This window comes from Schistocerca serialis, chromosome 3, assembly GCF_023864345.2.
Source record: "Schistocerca serialis cubense isolate TAMUIC-IGC-003099 chromosome 3, iqSchSeri2.2, whole genome shotgun sequence".
Taxonomy (NCBI): domain Eukaryota; kingdom Metazoa; phylum Arthropoda; class Insecta; order Orthoptera; family Acrididae; genus Schistocerca; species Schistocerca serialis.
Window position 1 is genome coordinate 527727775 of NC_064640.1, and position 25314 is coordinate 527753088.

Genomic DNA, 25314 nt, shown 5'->3' on the forward strand with positions numbered 1-25314 from the left:
AGGAGTCATTCCAATCCCGGTAGCGGAAAGACTTACCTTAGGGCAGGGCTTCACAACATATGTGCTTGCGGAGCAAGCTGTGAGCAGCAAGACGCGAGCACGGAGCAGCGCGAGCACGCTACCTCCACTACCGGACCAGAGTGGAAAGTGGGGAGAGTCACGTGGGGTACACAACAGCTGCTGCCAGTCGATGTAAATCCGCGGCCACCTGCAGGGATATCACTCACGAATTATTACTGCGACAAATGAAACAAATAAAGGAGAATGTACAAGTGCCACATAATTTTATTAGCTTAGTGTATGCCTCTACCATCTGTAGACACTGAAACTAAAGAATTCCATGACAATCCTATATTTTCAACACTACTTAAAATATCACCTCCGGTTGTAGTGTTCTTCATGGCTACTACATCGAGGAGCTCCTCCCTCACCTGAAGATCTCTATTAACACCTCTAATAAATATGGCAAGCTGCGCTGTTCCAGTGATATCGACACTTTCGTCCAGAGCTAGAGAATACGCCATAAAATCTTTACAGATATTTGCAAGCTGGTTCTGGACATCGTCTGCCATGTCCTGTATGCGACGCATAATGGTCATGTTAGATAATGGCACAATCCGAAACTGTTCAAGTTGAGATGGACACAAATGTTCCGCTGCAACTACCAAACATTCTTTTATTAAATCGCCATTAGTTAAGGGGCGCAGGGATTTTGCTAAAAGCAAAGCAATTTTGTAACCCACTCTGAGAGCTGCCTCAGTTGATTTTTCTTCATTGTCCAGATCTTCTTTGGATAGCTTCCTTTTAAGTTTAATAACTTCCTGTGCACGATCTGGTCAATCACATTTTCCACGTCCGTAGTCTTTTGCGTGGTACGACATATAATATCGCTGCAAATTAAATTTCGTAAAAGAATTGTGTTTTGTGACATACTAAACATTTTGCAACACCATCTTTTTCAGTAAACAGATACAATTCCTCCCAATGGGGGTTGAACTGCGAAAGCATGGTTAGGGGTACACAATGGCGACTTCACATGATTCTTAACCAGCTAAGTGACTGTTAAGAGCTGATCGTAGTACTTCAAATGTTACACAGTCGGCGCGAATTCAATAGGCACGCTGCGGCCCTATTCAAACATGCACGCGCATTTCCCCTCCCTCCCTACTGTGCGTCCTTGCAGCTGCTCGCGAGCACGTGCCTGAGCAGACGCGAGTACTCGCACTCAAAACCGGCTAGTTGTTAAGCCCTGCCTTAGGGGGGAAAAAGGACAGGTATACACTCGCACACACATACATATCCATCCACACATACACAGACACAAGCAGACATTTGTAAAGGTCATTACAAATGTCTGCTTGTGTCTGTGTATGTGCGGATGGATATGTGTGTGTGTGCGAGTGTATACCTGTCCTTTTTTCCCCCTAAGGTAAGTCTTTCCGCTCTTGGGATTGGAATGAATCCTTACCCTCTCCCTTAAAACCCACATCCTTTCGTCTTTCCCTCTCCTTCCCTCTTTCCTGATGAAGCAACCATTGGTTGTGAAAGCTTGAATTTTGTGTGTATGTTTGTGTTTCTATCAACCTGCCAGCGCTTTCGTTTGGTAAGTCACATCATCTTTGTTTTTAGATATATTTTTCCCACGTGGAATGTGTTGTGTCTAGACAAGACAGCCTAGACACAATGAGAGGAAGCCGAAAGGCACGCGCTAAGCTAAAGCAGGATGGCGTGAGGTCTGAAACAGGATATGTACTGAATGCTATAAAGAAGAGTACGTAGCTTCTGGAATACTTAACTTTAATCCATCCTTTTGGTACATCTGGAGATTGTGGCGATACAAGTGAGACACTTTAGATACATGCAATGTTACTAATGGCGCCTTGCTAGGTCGTAGCCATTGACTTAGCTGAAGGCTATTCTAACTATCTGCTCTGCTAATGAGCGGGAAAAGTTGCAATCACTAGTTGTGGATTCACTGTTGCCTTGAAGTCCACACAAAGTCTCAGTTTTCCGGAAGGTTTCGGCAAAATTACTAAGGGTGAGGCCCAGAGAGAAGCCTGCACACGTTCAATTACACCTTGTGATTCTAAATAGTGTAATGTTCTTGCGACCTCATCACGCAATGCGTGAGGAACATTGCGCGCTCTGAAAAATGTCGGTTGCGCGTTGACTTTCAGTTCCAAATGTGCTTTATAGTTCTGAGCGCAACCTAAGCCCGGTGCAAAAATGTTTGCAAATTCTTCACACAGGCGAGAAACACTGTCTGAAGGCACAGTCTGATTCACTGATAGGACCTGATTTACTATAGACATGTTAAACAATTGAAATAAATCTAAACCAAACAAGTTCACTGCAGAAGAAGAACGAAGAACGTAAAATGGCACAAGTTTTGTTTGTCCCTTGTAGGTTGCAAGAAGAGTGCACTGTCCTAACACAGGGATATTCTGACCTGAATAACTATTTAACTGAACCTGTGCGGCACGCAACGGAGGTTTGCCCAGTTGTTTGTACGTGTCATGATTGAGCAATGAAACTGCAGCTCCGGTATCGAGCTGGAATGGTATGACCTTGCCATTAAAGTCCAAATCTACAAAAAGTTTATTGTCCTGCTGATGACGAGCGACTGTCTCGTGCAATTTGAACTGACACTGGTACAGAAGCACTTGCGACTTGACGCGATTTCCGGCGACGTCGACACACACTTTGTGTGGGACGAACACAGTCACTGTTAGAGACAGTGGCACTGGACAAAGTGGAATTAACTACATGAATGTCCATGGGTGAAGGTCCACGAGCCTGAGTGTCCTTGGTTCGATTCCGGCGTGAAACAAAGGGCCTGGAATGATTAAGAGTGTCTGATCTGAGCTTTTTCTGGCAAACACTTTGAACATGTCCTTTCTTATTACAGAAAAAGCAAATAGCTTGGTGTGACGGGCAATTTTCACGCGAATGTCTAGTTGCACACCGCGGGCATGATTTCACTGCATTTGTACGCTTGCGCTGCACACGTGGTTTAGAGCGTGGCGGCAGCTGCGTGGACGTGCGCGAGGGCAGTTTACCGGTCCTTGCAGCGCGCCCGGCGGGCCGGTTAATGTTACACACGGCTGGCGAAGTTGCAAATGATTCCTGAGCAAAGTCAAGCGTGTCTTGTCTATCCAATATGTCTATCACTTGTTGAAGGGAGGGATTGACTAGTTTCAAAATCTGTTCCCGTATACGAACATCAGAAACGTTCTGTGCTATTGCATCACGTACCATAGTATCTGAATAAGGGAGTCCACATTCACACTCAAAAGCACAATCCCCTGTAAGGCCTTGCAATGTTGCAACCCACTCCCTATTAGTTTGACCGGCCATATGTTTTGTACGAAAGAAAGTATACCTTTTTGCAACTACATTAACTGTTTCCTTGAAATAGGCATCCAAAGCAGACAAAATTTCTTCGTAGGACAGAGTTGCTACGTCATGTCGGGGAAATAATTTCACTATCACACGGTACGTTTGCACCCCTACACACACCAATAAATGAGGCTGCCGCTCGTTACCTTGAATTCTGTAGGCGGCGAGATGAAATCCAAACTGGCATGACCACTCCGTCCATGTTTCCTTAGCTGGGTCAAAGTGCCGGAACGTGGGTGCAACAGCATGTTGTGGCTGCGGTAGCGGTGAAGCGGCGGCTGCCGCATCGTTTTGCAGTGCACGTTGACCCTGGACGAGCTGTCCAAGGGCATCCAATAACGCCTGCGTCTGCTGAGTCTGCAAGCGATAAAATTCGGACAGTACATCGGGCGAAGCCATGACAAGTAAATGTAAGCAATTAGAAAGAACAAGACCCTTTTTGGACTCGTCGCCAAAAATGTTGTGTCTAGACAAGACAGCCTAGACACAATGAGAGGAAGCCGAAAGGCACGCGCTAAGCTAAAGCAGGATGGCGTGAGGTCTGAAACAGGATACATACTGAATGCTATAAAGAAAAGTACGTAGCTTCTGGAATACTTAACTTTAATCCATCCTTTTGGTACATCTGGAGATTGTGGCGATACAAGTGAGACTCTTTAGATACATGCAATGTTACTAATGGCGCCTTGCTAGGTCGTAGCCATTGACTTAGCTGAAGGCTATTCTAACTATCTGCTCTGCTAATGAGCGAGGCTTCGTCCGTGTAGTTGCTAGCAAAGTTGTCCGTACAACTGGGCGAGTGAAAGTCCGTATCTCGAGACCTGCCTTGTGGTGGCGCTTGGTCTGCGATCACACAGTGGCGACATGCGGGTCCGACATGTACTAATGGACCGCGGCCGATTTAAAGCTACCACCTAGCAAGTGTGGTGTCTGGCGGTTACACCACAGAATGTTTCCCTCTATTATATTCAATCTGTATTTATGCGTACATACATACATGCAACATAGGTAATGTTAAAAATTCATAAATAATTACAATTTTATTGACATATACTTATGAGTGATGAGTTCTTCTATTTGTTCACAATTTAATTGTAAATTTTGACAGCTATATAGAGGAGAGTATCCATGTCCATTAGACATTTTTGCAAAATGTTTGGGATTCAGACTTGGAAAACTGAGTTTTTCATATAAACCAGGTATCAAATGAATTTTCTCTGATTTTTTGGCAGATATTGGCAATTTCATTGTTGCAATGTGTAGCCATAGTAAGCTCATAAAAATACTGCTTGTCATACATTTCAGTGGAGAAATGTTGATTTTTTTTTTTAAGTAAAATTTTGTTTGTCCTTTCCATAGAGTGGGTCCATTTAGTCTAGTATGATGATTGGTTTATCAATATGTATTAACAGGGACAACAAAATATGAAGACTAATTAGTACTCCAACAGTAACTGTGTAGCACTGCTGCATTGCAGTAGCATATGGCATGTCCCAGGCTGATACATGAGAATGGGCAACAAATGTTGGGATGGCTAACAAATGTTTACTGACCTTTCAGTGTGTATTGTCAGTATTGACTGCATTAGGGGCTGATCAAGAGTAAAACATATAGTCACAGTGCTAACACATCCAAGTACAGTGTCACTTTCAACATGTTTTCATAGAAGGGCCTGGTGTTATAATTTCAGTGTGCCCACTTGTTGCACCTTGAGTACTAGCCCACAACATATTATTTCTACATTTGCATCACAAAATGACTATGGCAATAAAACCAGAGAAATGCCATCTTACGCTGATGCATAGTGACAGCCATTCTGATACCCATGTCCCATTCATGCATGTAACAGAGAAGGGGAGTAAAATGGTTATTGTACACAAAGTACCCTCTGCTTTGTACCAGAAGGTGGTTTTTGGAGTATAGCTGTAGATTTCAATGTAGGTGCAGAACATACTGAACATGTTAAACCCACAAAAAACATAGAGTTGGAGGATGGCTTGCCCTTAAACTTGGTACGATCATGTTGGCTCAGCCATTCATGACAGCAGCTGTTATGTTCGCTAATGTTTCTTTTGAAATAATTTTAGAAATTGATAACAGAATTTAGCAACAGTCAAGGGGCAGGTTGGAGATGTCTGTACATGGTTCTCATACAAAATGAGTCCAGTTTCCGAGCAACAGGTGATTCAAGCATTGAGAAAATTGTGGCCCAACCTATGTTATGTTATGTTAACCGGGGACCTAGAAACGACGGAGAGGCTCCATCCCTGCTGAAGCTGCAGTGGTCTGCAACCTCATGACGACTATCGCAGTCCACTTCACCCCTCCACCGCCCCACACCGAACCCAGGGTTATTGTGCAGTTCGGCCCCTGGTGGACTCCCCAGGGAACGTCTCACACCAGACGAGTGTAACCCCTATGTTTGCATGGTAGAGTAATGGTGGTGTATGCATACGTGGAGAACTTGTTTGCGCAGCATTCGCCGGCATAGTGTAGTTGAGGCGGAATAAGGGAAACCAGCCTGCATTCACCATGGCAGATGGAAAACTGCCTAAAAACCATCCGCAGACTGGCTGGCTCACTGGACCTCGACACAAATCTGCCGGGCGGATTTGTGCCGGGGACTGGTGCTCCTTCCCACCCGGAAAGCAGTGCGTTAGGGTCCGACCTGTAATCAGGTGTGGTCTGTTTAACACAAAGTTGTGGACCAAGCTGTGCTCAGCCTTGGTCTCCAGTGTGTTAAACAGTCATCCTTCCCATGCTCCACAGATGAATGAAACACGAAGAAGCCATAATGCCTGGTAATATGAAAAGTACCCTCTGCAATGCACTTTACAATGGTTTGAAGAGTATGGCTGCAGGTATAGATGTAGAAAGTTATTTTAATCAAAGTATGCATTATTTATATTTTGAAAATATATATATGGTAACATAAAATTCTGTACCATACATTATGACTGATTTTTAATGATATTCAAAAAATAGCTCTTTATTTGTCCCCAGAATCCTTAACAAAATCAGATGTCATGTTGATGAGTGGATCATTGATCTTCATTGGTTGGAATGTGGAAGAAAATTTGCCATTCTTACTGCAGATAATGTCATTTCACTCTGGAAGATGAATGAACCAGAGCAACTTGCTAAAGTTTCTTGCAAGTTAAACTGTCTTGTGTATCCTTTTCCATGACAAATATTATTTTGACTGTATTCTCATTATACTCGAGTAAATTTGTTTTAGTGAGGTTCTGTGTACTTCTGTTTCAGAACTCTGCTGAACATAGTATTGCTATTAGGCATATGCCTAGTCTTATGTTTAATTAACATTGATTTGAGTTCTCCAATAAATATTACTATAAAATCAGAACATTTCCAAGTTTTTGTGATACCCACAGAACTGCTGAAAAAACATTGATAATCTGTTGCCTGTTTTAGGAATTTCGTAATTTGTTTTGTGTATACAGGGTGTAACATAATTGTTACCAAAAACTGACATGGGTAAAATTATGTAATGTGGATGCGAACACATTCCAGTAAACATTGGTCTTCAAATGAGCCATTTTCAGGATAGTGGTGAACTTGTGTATACAAGTCCCACTGACTTCATTTATTCTAAATGTTATATCCTAGCCAGTAATGCCACCCGAGCCCGCTGCCAAAAGGTTGGCAGCATCAAAGTCCGGACGCCGTCCGCATAAGCAGCGCCAGCGATACAGGAAATCGCCGCAAGTCTGCGCGCGCCACCGCTGGCTTCTGGCTTCTTAAGCGCTGGAGTCGCGAGCGCTAGGACAGTTCTGTATTTGCCGCTCAGTTGTATACTCGCCACCGAATTGTGTACTTGCTAGTCAGTCGTGTGTTCATCGCAGCAGAGTTGTTGTTTGTCGTCAGCCGACGTTGACCTAGCCGCTCCGACTCGAACTAGACAGATTTCTGTAGACACGGAGTTCACTATTGTGTTGCTGTATCTTCGCAATAAAGATAAGTACCGACTTTTATTTAATCAGAGTGTTTGGGTTTTCATCTTCCTGTTTACTGTTCCAGCGGACCGGTCGGCCCGCTATTAAAAGTGTGGCGGTGACTTCGTAAGCCGTTTCTACAGCGAATTGCTTGTCGCTACGAACACCGCCACAAAACTAAACATAGTTATTCTTTCCTCAGTGTACACAAGAAACAATCCATAATGTGATGTTGTTTAGAGATTTGCCAAAAGGTTTAGTTGTAATCCAACATTACGTACAGGACAGACAGGATAGATACAGTGCGTATTCATAGCAGTCACTTCCCTTGTCTGAAAAATGTCAGGTATAATCACAATGGAACGTTACAGCAAAAAGAGTATGCAGACATGCATTTGAAGTATGGCAGTGCTGATGGCACTGAATAAGAAACTGCATGATGGTATTGACAAAAATACCCTGAACAAAGACACACTGAAAGAGCACACTTAATAGAGATTCATCAGCATCTCTGACAAAAGTAGAACTTTGTATCTGGCAGGGGAGCAGGAAGACCTGCACACATTACACTTGAAATTGAACTTTTGTCAGGGATATCATCGAGGATAATAACTGCACAGATGCCTGTACTAATCCACACTACTGTATGGAGAATTTCACATCATAATTCAGTATACTCGTATACCATCCAATGATATGAATATCTCAGTGAAACAGACATTGTCCTTCGATGATTTTTTTGTCAGTGTATTCAACAACAGACTGCAGTCAACCATTCTAGCATTTTATTTACAGACAAAGTGGGGATTCACAGGTGATGGTGTATTTAATTTTTATAAATAATAATCATTTTTGGAGTGACATAGACCTGCATGCTGTTCAATAATCACCACATCGGTACATTTCTCATTAAATGTGTGTTTTGGGGTACTAGGTAATTGTCTCATTGGGTCACACATACTTTCAAGAAAACTTAATGGACAGGGTTACTTTCATATTCTGCAATGTGATCTTTCAGTACCCTTTGCACAAGAATGGAAAATGTTGTACATGCATGATTGGTTACTTGCACATTTTGTTGTTAGTGTAAGGTAACATCTAAAGTGTTTATATGGTCCTAGGAGGATAGACTGAGCAGTTCCTGTGCCTTGGCCACAAAGATCACCTGACTTCAGTCATCTGAACTTCTCTGTCTGGGGCCACTTCAAAAGTGAAGTGTGCAGTATTCCAGTTGGCACAGTAGAAGAATTAGAGAGCAATGAATTATACATTAATCCAAATGTAAGGACACAACATAAAATGCCTCCTTTTACAGGCAGTGCACAGAAAATTGTAACATGTAACATGCTTATGTAGTATTGCGTTTCTTTTTAAGGTGAGTGTGGGTGGAATTTGAGCCCAATTACATGGGTACTTAATTGAAAAGTCTACCTTTTTTGTATTAAGTAAACATAGTCATGGGGAACAAACACATTTCTCCATATGAGAGACCGGTTTGTGGATATAGTCGTGAATGGTTGACTTTATTGATGGAGCCACAACCTCACCTCTGATTGCATCACTTCACCACTATCAAAGTGAAGTCCTTGAAGGTGTTCTTTAAGTTTTGGAAACAGATGAAAATCAGATGGGGCTAAGTCGGGACTGTATGGATGATGATTGACAACAGTGAACCCAAGGCATCAGACTGTTGCAGATGCCACAAGTCTTGTGTGTGGTCTGGCATTGTCATGCCGAATGAGAGGGTTCCCCATGTGTAGATGAACTCTTCTAATTTGAAACTCAATTACAGCATGCTGTTTCTCCTGCACCATCATAGTTACATTACATATTCTCATGTTACACATTATAATTTGGAGCCCTCTAGTGGCAGAGGCCTGAAAATATGTGGAGATGAAGAATAAAGATGTAGAATGTTAGTAACATTTGTTTTTTTGAAAGGTTTTAAGAGTTTTCACATAAAAAATTCAGAGGCATTAATTTTCAGTAAGCCTTCATATTTTTGGTGAAATCCAGCTTACAATCAATGTAGAAGTGGTTTCTTGGGATGACATGACGTTACACATTAGTTCCTTCAGTTGTAATGAAGAAATTTATTTATTTATTTATTGCTTACTGAAAACCTGCTGTCATGTGTGTCTAAAGCAGTCATATTATGCATTCAGTACAATGAATTACCTCCACATAATTGTGTTTTTAATAATACATTGCTAAAGATGCAGGTTTCTGCAATGTAACTTAACAATACATGTATATAGCAAGGAAATCCTAGTTCATTAGGCATAAGTTTAAGTGAAGATGATTAATTAATAAAACAAAAAAGTAATGTGTTGTTTTTGGCATCCTCACCTATATGGAATTCTGTTGGTGCTAATAATAATAACGTTAATAATAATAATAATAATAATAATAATAATAAACCCCGTGGAGGCCCGGGAAAAGAATCGGCCTCCGGTATGTTCTGCCAGTCGTAAAGGCGACAAAAAGAACAAACCACTAATAGGGCTAACCCCCCTTTTAGTGTGATTAGTTGGTTCAGGACAGAACTAAAGAAGCCTCGGACAAGCGCCATCATGGTCGGGGACGACGCTTGAACCCTATGCCCGCCCACAATGGTAACGACACTGCTAGCCAACTGGAAAATGATTTAAATCCAAATAGAGGTGTTTTGCAGGATATGCTTCCTGCAACCACCCTAGAAGGAAAACAAAGACAGAGGATGAGATGGTCAGATGAAGTTAATCGACACCTCATGTTCTGTTATTACCAAGCAACAAACCTAGGAACCAACACAACTGGATACAGATCACAAGTATAGACAACATTTATTACCAGATACCCAGAATTAAAATTTTTAACAGAACAACGATTAGCTGATCAGATCCGTGTAATAATAAAAAATAACAGGATACCCCAATCAGAATTAGAAAACATCAAACAACAAGTACAACAAATACTGGAACAAAATAATGTGCAATCAGAAGAAGAAGAAAATACAGTAATGGACTCAAACATCCCAGAGCAAACAAACAAAGAACAACATGCACCAATTAAACAATCAGAGGAAAACGAAATCTTAAGACAGCCACCAGAACAAGCACAAATAGAACACGAAGTGACACAGATGTTAGATATAGAAGAAAAATTTCAGCTAACATATATAGAATACAAAGACACAAATACAGACATTAGACCATTCTTGCGTAGACCACCAAATAACCCAGAAGTCGAAACAACAATAAAAACTATCAACACAATCATACACAACAAAATAAATGAAAACACATCTATGGAAGAGTTACAACTACTGGTTTATATAGGAGCACTCACTACACTAAATATACACACTAGGCAGAGATCAGAACCAACCAACACACAGAAGAAACCCACAAAACCAGCATGGCAACACAGGCTACAGATCAAAATAGAAAAACTGAGAAAAGACATCGGACAGCTAACACAATTTATAAGAACTGAAATATCAGACAAAAAACGAAAAAGGTTAGGTAAAATCTCACAACAAGAAGCAATAGAGCAATTAGATGAAAAGAAGCAGAAATTACAAGCATTGGCCAAACGACTTAGAAGATACAAAAAAAGTGAAAATAGAAGGAAACAAAACCAAACATTCAACACAAACCAAAAGAGATTTTACCAAACAATAGATAACACACACATTAAGACAGACAATCCACCAAACATAACAGACATGGAACACTTCTGGAGCAACATATGGTCAAATCCGGTACAACATAACAGGCATGCACGGTGGATACAAGCAGAAACAGACACATACAAGATGATACCACAAATGCCTGAAGTGATAATTTTGCAACATGAAGTCACCCGAGCAATTAATTCTACACACAATTGGAAAGCCCCTGGAAATGATAAAATAGCAAATTTCTGGTTAAAGAAGTTCACCTCAACACATTCACATCTAACTAAATTATTTAACAGTTACATTGCAGACCCATACACATTCCCTGATACACATACACATGGAATAACGTATCTGAAACCTAAAGATCAAGCAGACACAGCAAACCCAGCTAAATATCGCCCCATAACATGCCTACCAACAATTTACAAAATATTAACTTCAGTCATTAAACAGAAATTAATGACACATACAACACAGAACAAAATTATAAATGAAGAACAAAAAGGCTGTTGCAAAGGAGCACAAGGATGTAAAGAGCAACTGATAATAGATGCAGAGGTGACATATCAAGCTAAAACTAAACAAAGGTCGCTACACTACGCATACATTGATTACCAAAAAGCTTTTGATAGTGTACCCCACTCATGGTTACTACAAATATTGGAAATATACAAAGTAGATCCTAAATTGATACAGTTCCTAAACATAGTAATGAAAAATTGGAAAACCACACTTAATATCCAAACAAATTCAAATAATATCACATCACAGCCAATACAGATTAAGCGTGGAATATACCAAGGAGACTCATTAAGTCCTTTCTGGTTCTGCCTTGCTCTGAACCCACTATCCAACATGCTAAATAATACAAATTATGGATACAATATTACTGGAACATACCCACACAAAATCACACATTTGCTATACATGGATGATCTAAAACTACTGGCAGCAACAAATCAACAACTCAACCAATTACTAAAGATAACAGAAGGATTCAGCAATGATATAAGTATGGCTTTTGGAACAGACAAATGTAAGAAAAATAGCATAGTCAAGGGAAAACATACTAAACAAGAAGATTACATATTGGATAACCACAGCGACTCCATAGAAGCGATGGAAAAAAACGGATGCCTATAAATATCTAGGATACAGGCAAAAAATAGGAATAGATAATACAAATATCAAAGAAGAACTAAAAGAAAAATATAGACAAAGACTAACAAAAATACTGAAAACAGAATTGACAGCAAGAAACAAGACAAAAGCTATAAATACCTATGCCATACCAATATTGACCTACTCATTTGGAGTAGTGAAATGGAGTAACACAGACCTAGAAGCACTCAATACACTTACACGATCACAATGCCACAAATATAGAATACATCACATACATTCAGCAACAGAAAGATTCACATTAAGCAGAAAGGAAGGAGGAAGGGGATTTATCGACATAAAAAACCTACATTATGGACAGGTAGACAATTTAAGAAAATTCTTTCTAGAACGAGCAGAAACTAGCAAAATACACAAGGCAATCACTCATATAAATACATCGGCTACACCACTGCAATTTCATAACCACTTCTACAACCCTTTAGGTCACATAACATCAACAGACATGAAGAAAGTAAATTGGAAAAAGAAAACACTACATGGCAAGCACCCGTATCATCTAACACAGCCACACATCGATCAGGACGCATCCAACACATGGCTAAGAAAAGGCAATATATACAGTGAGACAGAAGGATTCATGATTGCAATACAGGATCAAACAATAAACACCAGGTATTACAGCAAGCATATTATTAAAGATTCCAATACCACAACGGATAAATGCAGACTTTGTAAACAACAAATAGAAACAGTAGATCACATCACAAGCGGATGTACAACACTAGCAAATACAGAATACCCCAGAAGACATGACAATGTCGCAAAAATAATACATCAACAGCTTGCCTTACAATATAAACTTTTAAAACAACACATTCCTACATACAAGTATACACCACAAAATGTACTGGAGAATGATGAATACAAATTATACTGGAACAGAACCATTATAACAGATAAAACAACGCCACATAACAAACCTGACATCATACTCACCAATAAAAAGAAGAAATTAACACAACTAATCGAAATATCTATACCCAATACAACAAATATACAAAAGAAAACAGGAGAAAAAATTGAAAAATACATCCAACTGGCTGAGGAAGTCAAGGACATGTGGCATCAGGATAAAGTTGACATCATACCAATTATACTATCAACTACAGGAGTCATACCACACAATATCCACCAGTACATCAATGCAATACAGCTACATCCAAACATATATATACAGCTACAGAAATCCGTAATTATTGATACATGTTCAATTACCCGAAAGTTCCTAAATGCAATATAACACATACCGTACAGTTAAAAGTAAGTGACGCTTGATCAAGGTCCGCGTCACTCCATTTTTAACCGGACTTAACGTCTGAGAAAGTGAAGATAATAATAATAATAATTCCCGTGGAGGCCCGGGAAAAGAATAGGCCTCTGGTATGTTCTGCCAGTCATAAAAGGCGACGAAAAGAACAAACCACTAATAGGGCTAACCCCCCTTTAGTGTGATTAGTTGGTTCAGGACAGAACTAAAGAAGCCTCGGACAAGCGCCGTCATGGTCGGGGACGACACTTCAACCCTATGCCCGCCCACAATGGTAACGACACTGCTAGGCAACTGGAAAATGATTCAAATCCAAATAGAGGTGTTTTGCAGGATATGCTTCCTGCAACCACCCTAGAAGGAAAACAAAGACAGAGGATGAGATGGTCAGATGAAGTTAATCGACACCTCATGTTCTGTTATTACCAAGCAACAAACCTAGGAACCAACACAACTGGATACAGATCACAAGTATACACAACATTTGTTACCAGATACCCAGAATTAAAATTTTTAACAGAACGACTATCTGATCAGATCTGTGTAATAATCAAAAATAATAGGATACCCCAGTCAGAATTAGAAAACATCAAACAACAAGTATAACAAATACTGGAACAAAATAATGTGCAATCAGAAGAAGAAGAAGAAGAAAATACAGTAATGGACTCAAACATCTCAGAGCAAACAAACAAAGAACAACATGCATCAATTAAACAGTCAGAGGAAAATGAAATCTTAAGACAGCCACCAGAACAAGCACAAATAGAACACGAAGTGACACACATGTTAGATATAGAAGAAAAATTTCAGCTGACATATATAGAATACAAAGACACAAATACAGACATTAGACCATTCTTGCATAGACCGCCAAATAACCCACAAGTCGAAACAACAATAAAAACTATCAACACAATCATACACAACAAAATAAATGAAAACACAACTATGGAAGGGTAACAACTACTGGTTTATATAGGAGCACTCACTACACTAAATATACACACTAGGCAGAGATCAGAACCAACCAACACACAGAAGAAACCCACAAAACCAGCATGGCAACACAGGCTACAGATCAAAATAGAAAAACTGAGAAAAGACATCGGACAGCTAACACCATTTGTAAGAAATGAAATGTCAGAAAAAAAACAAAAAAGGTTAGGTAAAATCTCACAACAAGAAGTGATAGAGCAATTAGATGAAAAGAAGCAGAAATTACAAGCATTGGCCAAACGACTTAGAAGATACAAAAAAAGTGAAAATAGAAGGAAACAAAACCAAACATTCAACATAAACCAAACATTCAACACAAACCAAAAGAAATTTTACCAGACAATAGATAACACACACATTAAAATAGACAATCCACCAAACATAACAGACATGGAACACTTCTGGAGCAACATATGGTCAAACCCGGTACAACATAACAGGCATGCACGGTGGATACAAGCAGAAACAGGTACATACAAGATGATACCACAAATGCCTGAAGTGATAATTTTGCAACATGAAGTCACCCAAGCAATTAATTCTACTCACAATTGGAAAGCCCCTGGAAAAGATAAAATAGCAAATTTCTGGCTAAAGAAATTCACCTCAACACATTCACATCTAACTAAATTATTTAACAGTTACATTGCAGACCCATACACATTCCCTGATACACTTACACATGGAATAACTTATCTGAAACCTAAAGATCAAGCAGACACAGCAAACCCAGCTAAATATTGTCCCATAACATGCCTACCAACAATATACAAAATATTAACTTCAGTCATTAAACAGAAATTAATGACACATACAACACAGAACAAAATTATAAATGAAGAACAAAAAGGCTGTTGCTAAGGAGCACGAGGATGTAAAGAGCAAGTGATAATAGATGCAGAGGTGACATATCAAGCTAAAACTAAACGAAGGTCGCTACACTATGCTTACATTGATTACCAAAAAGCTTTTGATAGTGTACCCCACTCATGGTTACTACAAATATTGGAAATATACAAAGTAGATCCTAAATTGATACAGTTCCTAAACATAGTAATGAAAAATTGGAAAACCACACTTAATATCCAAACAAATTCAAATAATATCACATCACAGCCAACACAGATTATGCGTGTAATATACCAAGGAGACTCATTAAGTCCTTTCTGGTTCTGCCTTGCTCTGAACCCACCATCCAACCTGCTAAATAATACAAATTATGGATACAATATTACTGGAACATACCCACACAAAATCACACATTTGCTATACATGGATGATCTAAAACTACTGGCAGCAACAAATCAACAACTCAACCAATTACTAAAGATAACAGAAGTATTCAGCAATGATATAAATATGGCTTTTGGAACAGACAAATGTAAGAAAAATAGCATAGTCAAGGGAAAACACACTAAACAAGAAGATTACATATTGGATAACCACAGCGACTGCATAGAAGCAATGGAAAAAACAGATGCCTATAAATATCTAGGATACAGACAAAAAATAGGAATAGATAATACAAATATCAAAGAAGAACTAAAAGAAAAATATAGACAAAGACTAACAAAAATACTGAAAACAGAATTGACAGCAAGAAACAAGACAAAAGCTATAAATACTTATGCTATACCAATATTGACCTACTCATTTGGAATAGTGAAATGGAGTAACAAAGACCTAGAAGCACTCAATACACTTACCCGATCACAATGCCACAAATTTAGAATACATCACATACATTCAGCAACTGAAAGATTCACATTAAGCAGGAAGGAAGGAGGAAGGGGATTTATTGACATAAAAAACCTACATTATGGACAGGTAGACAATTTAAGAAAATTCTTTATAGAACGAGCAGAAACTAGCAAAATACACAAAGCAATCACTCATATAAATACATTGGCTACACCACTGCAATTTCATAACCACTTCTACAACCCTTTGGATCACATAACATCAACACATACGAAGAAAGTAAATTGGAAAAAGAAAACACTACATGGCAAGCACCCGTATCATCTAACACAGCCACACATCGATCAAGACGCATCCAACACATGGCTAAGAAAAGGCAATATATACAGTGAGACGGAAGGATTCATGATTGCAATACAGGATCAAACAATAAACACCAGATATTACAGCAAGCATATTATTAAAGATCCCAATACCACAACAGATAAATGCAGACTTTGCAAACAACAAATAGAAACAGTAGATCACATCACAAGCGGATGTACAATAGTAGCAAATACAGAATACCCCAGAAGACATGACAATGTAGCAAAAATAATACGTCAACAGCTTGCTGTACAACATAAACTTATAAAACAACACATTCCCACATACAAGTATGCACCACAAAATGTACTGGAGAATGATGAATACAAATTATACTGGAACAGAACCATTATAACAGATAAAACAACACCGCATAACAAACCTGACATACTCACCAATAAAAAGAAGAAATTAACACAACTAATCGAAATATCCATACCCAATACAACAAATATACAAAAGAAAACAGGAGAAAAAATTGAAAAATACATCCAACTGGCTGAGGAAGTCAAGGACATGTGGATCAGGATAAAGTTGACATTATACCAATTATACTATCAACTACAGGAGTCATACCACACAATACCCACCAGTACATCAATGCAATACAGCTACATACAAACTTATATATACAGCTACAGAAATCCATAATTATTGATACATGTTCAATTACCCGAAAGTTCCATAATGCAATATAACATATACCGTATAGTTAAAAGGAAGTGACACTTGATCAAGGTCCGCGTCACTTTCCATTTTTGACCAGACATAACATCTGAGAAAAGAAAGAAATAATAATAATAATAATAATAATAATGAATGGTTTGTTTGCCCATAATAACTTTTACAGTTATGGACATAGTCTGTGTAGATTAGATTAGATTAGATTAATACTAGTTCCATGGATCATGAATACGATATTTCGTAATGATGTGGAACGAGTCGAATTTTCCAATACATGACATAATTAGGTTAATTTAACAACATACTTAAGTTAATATAACAACTTTTTTTGTTTTTTTTATTTTTATTTTATTTATTTATTTTTATTTTTTTATTTTTTTTTATTTTTTTAATATTTTTTTTCTTAATTTATAACTAAAAATTCCTCTATGGAGTAGAAGGAGTTGTCATTCAGAAATTCTTTTAATTTCTTCTTAAATACTTGTTGGTTATCTGTCAGACTTTTGATACTATTTGGTAAGTGACCAAAGACTTTAGTGCCAGTATAATTCACCCCTTTCTGTGCCAAAGTTAGATTTAATCTTGAATAGTGAAGATCGTCCTTTCTCCTAGTATTGTAGTTATGCACACTGCTATTACTTTTGAATTGGGTTTGGTTGTTAATAACAAATTTCATAAGAGAGTATATATACTGAGAAGCTACTGTGAATATCCCTAGATCCTTAAATAAATGTCTGCAGGATGATCTTGGGTGGACTCCAGCTATTATTCTGATTACACGCTTCTGTGCAATAAATACTTTATTCCTCAGTGATGAATTACCCCAAAATATGATGCCATATGAAAGCAATGAGTGAAAATATGCATAGTAAGCTAATTTACTAAGATGTTTATCACCAAAATTTGCAATGACCCTTATTGCATAAGTAGCTGAACTCAAACGTTTCAGCAGATCATCAATGTGTTTCTTCCAATTTAATCTCTCATCAATGGACATACCTAAAAATTTGGAATATTCTACCTTAGCTATATGCTTCTGATTAAGGTCTATATTTATTAATGGCGTCATACCATTCACTGTACGGAACTGTATGTACTGTGTCTTATCAAAATTCAGTGAGAGTCCGTTTACAAGGAACCACTTAGTAATTTTCTGAAAGACAGTATTGACAATTTCATCAGTTAATTCTTGTTTCTCAGGTGTGATTACTATACTTGTATCATCAGCAAAGAGAACTAACTTTGCCTCTTCATGAATATAGAATGGCAAGTCATTAATATATAATAAGAACAACAAAGGACCCAAGACTGACCCTTGTGGAACCCCATTCTTGATAGTTCCCCAGTTTGAGGAATGTGCTGATCTTTGCATGTTACGAGAACTAGTTATTTCAACTTTCTGCACTCTTCCAGTTAGGTACGAATTAAACCATTTGTGCACTGTCCCACTCATGCCACAATACTTGAGCTTGTCTAGCAGAATTTCATGATTTACACAATCAAAAGCCTTTGAGAGATCACAAAAAATCCCAATGGGAGGTGTTCGGTTATTCAGATCATTCAAAATTTGACTGGTGAAAGCATATATGGCATTTTCTGTTGAAAAACCTTTCTGGAAACCAAACTGACATTTTGTTAGTATTTCATTTTTACAGATATGTGAAGCTACTCTTGAATACATTACTTTCTCAAAAATTTTGGATAAAGCTGTTAGAAGGGAGATTGGACGGTAATTGTTGACATCAGATCTATCCCCCTTTTTATGCAAAGGTATAACAATAGCATATTTCAGTCTATCAGGGAAAATGCCCTGTTCCAGAGAGCTATTACACAGGTGGCTGAGAATCTTACTTATCTGTTGAGAACAAGCTTTTAGTATTTTGCTGGAAATGCCATCAATTCCATGTGAGTTTTTGCTTTTAAGCAAGTTTATTATTTTCCTAATTTCAGAGGGAGAAGTGGGTGAGATTTCAATTGTATCAAATTGCATAGGTATGGCCTCTTCCATTAACAGCCTAGCATCTTCTAATGAACACCTGGATCCTACTATATCCACAACATTTAGAAAATGATTATTAAAAATATTTTCAACTTCTGACTTTTTGTTCGTAAAGTTTTCATTCAATTTGATGGTAATACTGTCTTCCTCTGCTCTTGGTTGACCTGTTTCTCTTTTAATAATATTCCAAATTGTTTTAATTTTATTATCAGAGTTGCTGATTTCAGACATGATACACATACTCCTGGATTTTTTAATAACTTTTCTTAATATAACACAGTAGTTTTTATAATTTTTGATAGTTTCTGGGTCACTACTCTTTCTTGCTGTCAGATACATTTCCCTTTTCCGGTTACAAGATATTTTTATACCCTTAGTAAGCCATGGTTTGTTACAAGGTTTCTTACGAGTATATTTAACTATTTTCTTGGGGAAGCAGTTTTCAAATGCATTTACAAAAATGTCATGAAATAAATTATATTTTAAATTGGCATCAGGTTCACAGTACACCTCATCCCAGTCTAACTGCTGTAGGCTTTCCCTGAAATTTGCAATTGTTAAATCGTTGACTGAACGTACTACTTTGGAGGACTGTTTAGTATTGCTGAATGGAGCTATGTCATATATTGTAACCAGCTGTGCACCATGATCAGAAAGACCATTCTCAACAGGCTGAGCATTTATCTGGTTAAACTTATCTTGGTCTATAAACAAGTTATCTATCAGTGAGCTGCTATCCTTTACCACCCGAGTAGGAAAATCAATAACGGGTGTCAAATTGAAAGAACCAAGTAATACTTCAAGGTCATTTTTCCTATTACCCTCTTTCAGAGAATCTACATTGAAGTCCCCACAAATAATAATTTGCTTCCCCCTGTCTGACAAATAGCACAACAAGGAGTCCAAATTTTTCAGAAATAGATGAAAATTTCCTGATGGGGACCTATATACAGTTACAATTATAAATGTGCCTTTATTTAATTTAAGCTCACAGGCACATGCTTCTATATGTTTCTCTACACAAAACTTTTTTGTTTCTATACTTTTTGCACAATGATAACTTTTGACATATATGGCAACTCCTCCTTTCTCCATATTTTCTCTCATTACATGTGCAGAGAGCTTATAACCACTTACATTTACCTTATCCATATCAGTAACAATGTGATGCTCAGACAGGCATAGTATATCTATTTCATTCTCAGCTTCTAAATCTTCTAAACAAACCAGAAGCTCATCTACTTTATTCTTTAAACTCCCAATATTTTGATGAAATATACTTACATTATTTTTAATTATACTTTTATGAGAACCTTTCCTTATTCTAACATTTGCAGTACTCTCCTGTCTGAGTTTCTCATTGTGCTTAGGCCTAGTTCCTATACCAGTGGTCACATGGTGTTCAGAGAGGCAGATTATGTCAACTGGGTTGGGTGACTTTAATTCATCAATGGAATTACCTAGGACTGAGATACAACTTGGTGGAGATAAAATTTCTGGTGATTGGTGAAAATTTATAATTGATAGCTGTGATTGGTGATCCAATGCGCTAGAATTGTGCTGTTTAATTTCTTTCCTAAACTGAAGATTTGTTTCAATCCTGACCTCTCGTAGAACTTGACATCTTTCTGTCTTACCTATCCTAAAAAAGGTGCTGCTCCAACACCTGTAACCACTGGTATTTTACCATTCATGGCAGTGCCTCCCCCCCTTAAATTTCCTGCTATTACCCCAGCCAGTTTCCCCTTCCCTTTCCTGTTGAGATGTAGGCCGTGCCTGGTATAGTCCCACCTACTGAGATAATCAACAGGAACCACACCAATATGAGCCCCCGCACCCGATCCAAGCAGCCGTTCCAACTCCAAATTAACTCTCCCAACAGAAGAGTTCAAATGAGGCCGGTCATGGCGTCTCAGGACAGATACAAATTCAACATTGGTGTGTCTCGATGCTGACGCTGTGTATAAACATATGAACATTATAAGAGTTTATAATTAAAGATAAATTATATGCAACATCATTAAAAATCCTTGATGGAGTACAAAAATTTAGCAATTAACAGTTCCTTTAATTTTGTCTTATATATCTTTCCATTTAACAGTTTTATATTATTTGGCAGTCTGTTATAAAAATGTCTTCCAGCGGAAAATGGACTATGATCTATTGCTCTTTTATTACTAAATTTTATATGGTAATCCTCTCTTTTTCGTGTATTATAATTATGAATTTTACTATTGTTTATGCTATGTTCCATATTTTCTTTTACAAACAGTATAGTCAGGAGAACATACAATAAAAGCACTGTTAGTATGTTATACATCATGAAGTATTCTCTTCAGGACTGATGTTAACCAATATTAGCTATTATCCTAACTGCTCTTTTCTGGGCTCTGAATGCCCTATCCATGTATACCATTGGTGCCCCACCCCAAATCTCGATACCATATTGTAGGTGGAAGTGTATGATTCCAAAATAGATTTGTCTTAAGACAGTTGGTGCTATTGTGCTAGTTAGGAATTTTATAAGATAATTTTACTGTTTGTGCATGTCTCCCAGTTGTATGATGCAGCTTAGCATATCATCTCCTGTCAGTAAGTTAGGATCTTAACGAGTCTAATGCCACTCCTCTGATTCCACAAGTTTATAATTTACATAGAAGAATGGAATGATTTACAGAATCAAAGGCCTTGGTTAGGTCTAAAAACGTGCCAATAACTTTGTTTCCATCATCAAGTTTATCCAGTACCGCTTGAAAAAATGTAGCTACAGCTTTTATTATAGACCTGCCCTTCCTGAAACCATGCTGAGAGCTTTTTAGTAGATTGTACTTGCAGAAAATTGACTGCTGATGATGACGTGTGATGAGGGCCTCACGTTGGGTATACCGCTCGCCTGGTGCAAGTCGTTCGATTTGACGCCTCTTCAGCGACTTGCGCGTTGATGAGGATGAAATGATGATTAGGATAACACAACACCCATTCCATGAGCGGAGAAAATCTCCTACCCAGCCGGGAATCGAACCCGGGCCCTTAGGATTGACAGTCTGTCGCGCTGACCACTCAGCTACCGGGGGCAGACAGAAAATTGACTCAAGTTGATCATGAAGTAGGCTTTCCAACAACTTATTGAGTATTGATGTCAATGAAATAGACCTATCATTTTGCACATTGGTAGTTATTCCCATTTTATGCACCAGTCTTATTTCAGGGACTTCTAACAAGTCAGGAAATGACCCCTGACTGAAAGAGCTGTTTATTAAATGTTATAATGGCTTTATTCATTCATTACTGCATTCTCTCAGAAATTTGGCTGAAATGTCATCCCAGCCACTGGATGTAATTGCTTTTATGTTGGAAATGGTTTTCATGATTTCCAGTTCTGTAACACAGGTAGAATGAATTAATGACATTACTGGGATTTAGCACCTGTGGTGGGTCAGTCACATCCTCCCTACTCATCTTACTAAATTGGTCTATGAATCTCTGACCTACTTCCTACGGGTCACTCAACAATTTTTCATTGCCTCTTATTATTATGTTATTGCACACTACATTGTCACTTCCCCTGTTTTTCTTGTTTGTGATACTCCATGCTGTTTGGATAATATTACTGTGTTGCCTCATCTGTTCTGCATACGTTCTCTCTTGAGGTTGTAGTTGAGTAGGTATGTCTCTTGCTTTTTTACAATGAATGGCAAAATCTTCTGCACTCATAGTAAATTTCATATTTTCTACATGTCGTTGTTGGAAACCTTTTCATCTCTGAGTAAGTAGTGCAATCTACATCCATTTGAATCTGCTTACTGTGTTCATCCCTTAGTCTCCCTCTACAGTTATAAGACCCCTCTCTCCACTTCCCTCCAGCACCAAATTGGTAATTCCCTGATGACTGAGAATGTGTCCTATCACCCTCTCCCTTCTGCCAAATTCCAATTTTGAAGACCTAACCTCATGTCTGTCCTGGCATTTATAATCTTTCTTGCTTTATACGAGTTATTTCACTGTGATTAATAAGTTATCACCAGATATCTTCCTGTGGTGTCGATGGAGCATATAATGAGGAGAGTTTCTTGGTGTAATTCAGAAAACTCTTGTAAATTTGATGTGTCTCAATGTGGCTCTGTGTCATGCGAGATGGAGTCAGTGAGCATGAACACTTGCTGCAAATCCACAATACTATACATCATATGCTACTTTGAAACAAATGAGAAATCAATTTTACTGAAAAAGTGGTCTTTTAGTTGTTTGTGTTTATTACCCAGAACTTCATGTGATAAAAACATTCCATACCAAGTGTTACTTTGTAAACTCTCTGAATTAACCATAAAATATGTATTAATATCTTTTCCTTTTTTAAAATGACTTTCTGGTTTGCTTTGTTACTGATAAGCCTTTTAAAGATGAGTTGTGTTTTAATTTTGATTAGCTGACCCCCACCCTTCTATCTTTTGTTGAAAAAAATAAATTTTTATTTAGCTTATTGATAGATTATTTGCAATTCTGGGTTACTTGTAACACTGTGTACAAATACATAACACTAAAGATAGTTTTGATAATAGTCTTTCAATAACTAGAAAATTTCGTGCCTTGCATGTAATGTTAAGTTGTAGCATTCCAGTGTGGAAACTTAGTTATATTGGCAAGTTGTACTGGAAAATCCCATCTGGTTTGTGTGTGCTGAACCATAGGGATATTTGAAGTAAAACCTGTATTTGTACATTAAAATTTTCAATTTTTATGAACTAGTAAAGTGCTCTCTGCAGACAATTTTTATTTCTTTCAGAATATGCAGCACTAGTCACTTTGTGTACTTCAAATCTTGTAAGCCAGATTTGTAAGCAGTGAATTGGCATGTAGAATTACTCAATCACTTCTATCTGCAATTGCAGTCATTTGGTATTTTGTTGCTCAAGGCATGAAACTGGGACTCTTTATAAATATATGTCAAAATATAGTATTTTGACTACATAGTAGCTTACAAAGTGATGCAGTGATTGAGGCAATATACTTATATTCAGGAGCAACAGGGTTCAAATTTCCATTTGGTCATACAGATTTACATTTATATGGTTTCCCTAAACCACCAGATGACTGCTAGACTGGCTCATCTATGTACAGTCCTCAATCTCCCAATGTAATTGAACCATGTAGCATGCCTAAGTGGAATGGCTTGTGTGGTTCAATGACTCATATCTGAGAGGTATCTGTAGAGAGACCAGAGTAACATATGCTTCCTCAAGGGCGATAGCAGCCTTTTAAATAACTGTACACATAACAGTCTGGCTTATTGACTGATAATGCCTTGTAACATTAGCCAACATCCTTGGTATGTTGGGGCTATGGAACAGCATAAAGCAAGGGGAAATGACAGATGTTATATTTCCTGGGGAAATGCAGCTCTGCTGTATTGTTTAATGCTGATGGCAACCTCCTGGGGGAATATTCTGAAGATGAAATAGTCCCTCCATTTGCATCTTCAGGCAGGAACAACTCAGAAGAATGTTGTCATCAGAAAAATAAATTTTGCAGTCCATGGGGCAGGATTCTTGAATCCCTTTATCATGCAGACAAGTTATAGAACTTCAAAAAAGGCTGAATTTAAATATAGTGGGAATAAGTAAAGTGTGGTGGTAGGATGAACAGTATTTGTGGTCAGTTGAGTACAGGGTTATTGACACAAATTCAAATAGGGATAATGTAGGAGTGGGTCTAATAATGAACAAGAAAATGGAATGCAAATAAACTACTATGAACAGCATTTTGTATGGATTATCATAGCCAAAATAGACACAAGGCCACAACCGTGACTTATGACCTACTATCACCACAGATAATGAAGAGACTGAAAAAATGCATGAAGAGATCAAAGAAATTATTTCGTGCATAAAGGGAGATGAAAATTTAATTTTGTTGGAGGCCTGTAATTAAATAGTAGGAAAATAAAAATAAAGAAAAGTAGGTCAAGATCATGGACTGGGGTAAAAGAATGAAAAATGAAGTCATCTGGTATAATTTTGCACAAATCGCAATTTAATCAATGCCTACATTTGTTTAAAGAATCATCAGAGAACATCGTGGAAGAGACCTGGAGACACTG

At 38.0% G+C, this 25314-nt stretch overlaps 1 protein-coding gene across 1 annotated transcript in view; it reads left to right on the top strand.

Annotated features, from left to right (window-relative positions):
* Positions 1–25314, top strand: part of LOC126470406 (WD repeat-containing protein 6) — a 320158-nt gene that overhangs the window by 89733 nt on the left and 205111 nt on the right. The window contains exon 3 of the mRNA XM_050098254.1: positions 6403–6570. Coding sequence (XP_049954211.1) covers positions 6403–6570 — 168 coding nt within the window. The remainder of the gene's footprint in view (positions 1–6402; positions 6571–25314) is intronic.